This window comes from Perkinsus marinus, assembly GCF_000006405.1.
Source record: "Perkinsus marinus ATCC 50983 genomic scaffold scf_1104296958586, whole genome shotgun sequence".
Classification (NCBI taxonomy): Eukaryota; Perkinsozoa; order Perkinsida; family Perkinsidae; genus Perkinsus; species Perkinsus marinus.
The window spans coordinates 1-1,189 of NW_003206721.1; the positions used below are offsets into that span (position 1 = coordinate 1).

General features: G+C 53.4%; 1 protein-coding gene across 1 annotated transcript; it reads left to right on the top strand.

The window, feature by feature from the left end:
• Nucleotides 1-579: 579 nt before the first annotated feature.
• Pmar_PMAR005553 (hypothetical protein) lies at nt 580-1,115 on the top strand (the record flags this gene model as incomplete). Its single annotated transcript, XM_002774255.1, has 2 exons — nt 580-1,057; nt 1,090-1,115. The coding sequence occupies 2 exons, from the start codon at nt 580-582 to the stop codon at nt 1,113-1,115; spliced, it is 504 nt and encodes a 167-aa protein (XP_002774301.1).
• Between the last annotated feature and the right edge of the window lie 74 nt (nt 1,116-1,189).

Below are 1,189 nucleotides of genomic sequence, written 5' to 3' on the forward strand. Positions count from 1 at the left end.
ACTGAGATATCCACATCTCACTGGACGAAAGCCAAGCAGCATGCACTCCGAAGCCAAGTCCGTCCCTTGATCATTAAAACCGATACCACCAAGTCATCCCAAAATGAGGTTCTGAAGCAGGTCAACACCCTACTTGGTAAACCGATCTTGAAGGAGTTCTACTTCGACGGGAGCGACATTGGTGCGTATGCGGATTGGAGGGTCCGGGTCTGTGATGAGATCGACAACTACAACTGTTCACGTGAGGTGAGCGTTGAGATAGTATGGGCTTGTCTCAAACCCTCACTACGGTCTCGCATAAGACGGCGTGTGTCCAGCACTGATCGAGTCCAACGCGGACATGTTGCCATATTCGATGTTCTCGACGACATCTATCTCACGCCTAACGAGTTGAAGGCCTTCAGCAGCCGATGGGAAAAGGTTGTACAGCTGCCTAATGAAACTCTTCAGGACTACGCTCTGCGATTTGAAGAGCTCGTGCATACTCGACGATCTCTCCTTGAGGCCGACATTCCCGATAGTGAGTTGGTACAGAAGTTCTCCAATGGCTTCTGCGAACCTGCTGCCATACTCGCCAAGATGCTTGTCGATCCTCTCGGACGTCTGGACTATGAAGGCTTCAAGCTAGCGGTGGTATCCTTCGTGCAGTCCGGCGACGAGAATGTCATTCCCTTGTTGGGCTCCAAACCATCACCCGGTGCTCCCAAGCCATCTGCGTCTGATACCTCCAAGAACGCCAAGAAACCTCTGGCCCGCAAGGCAGCCTTCGACACTGATGATTGCTACGCCCAAGTTCACCTTGCCATCACCAAGTCCCTGGGGCTAGATCAAAAGGCCTGTTTGCGTTGTGGCCAGAACGCCAACCACTTTGCAAGAGATTGCAACTCTCCCAACATCTACAGATGTGCCGACCGTTGCCAGACGTGCGGGGACCTACGATCTGAGAATCATCGCTGTAGGATTTCCCCACGGAGGGTGGTGTGTTCAAGGTGTCATAAAACAGGGCACGTTGCTGGTGTCTGCCGTAGTCAGCGCAAGAGCAGCTCTGGCAAGCGCAGTGAGGTGCCCGAGTCTGATGGTGAGGCTCAGTTCAAGGACAAGTTTCCTGTCACTAACTCTAAGTGTGCGCTGGTGACCTCTTTGGCGGCGGCTGCTGTCCGCAAGAATGCCCCCGACCCTGTTGTCGATT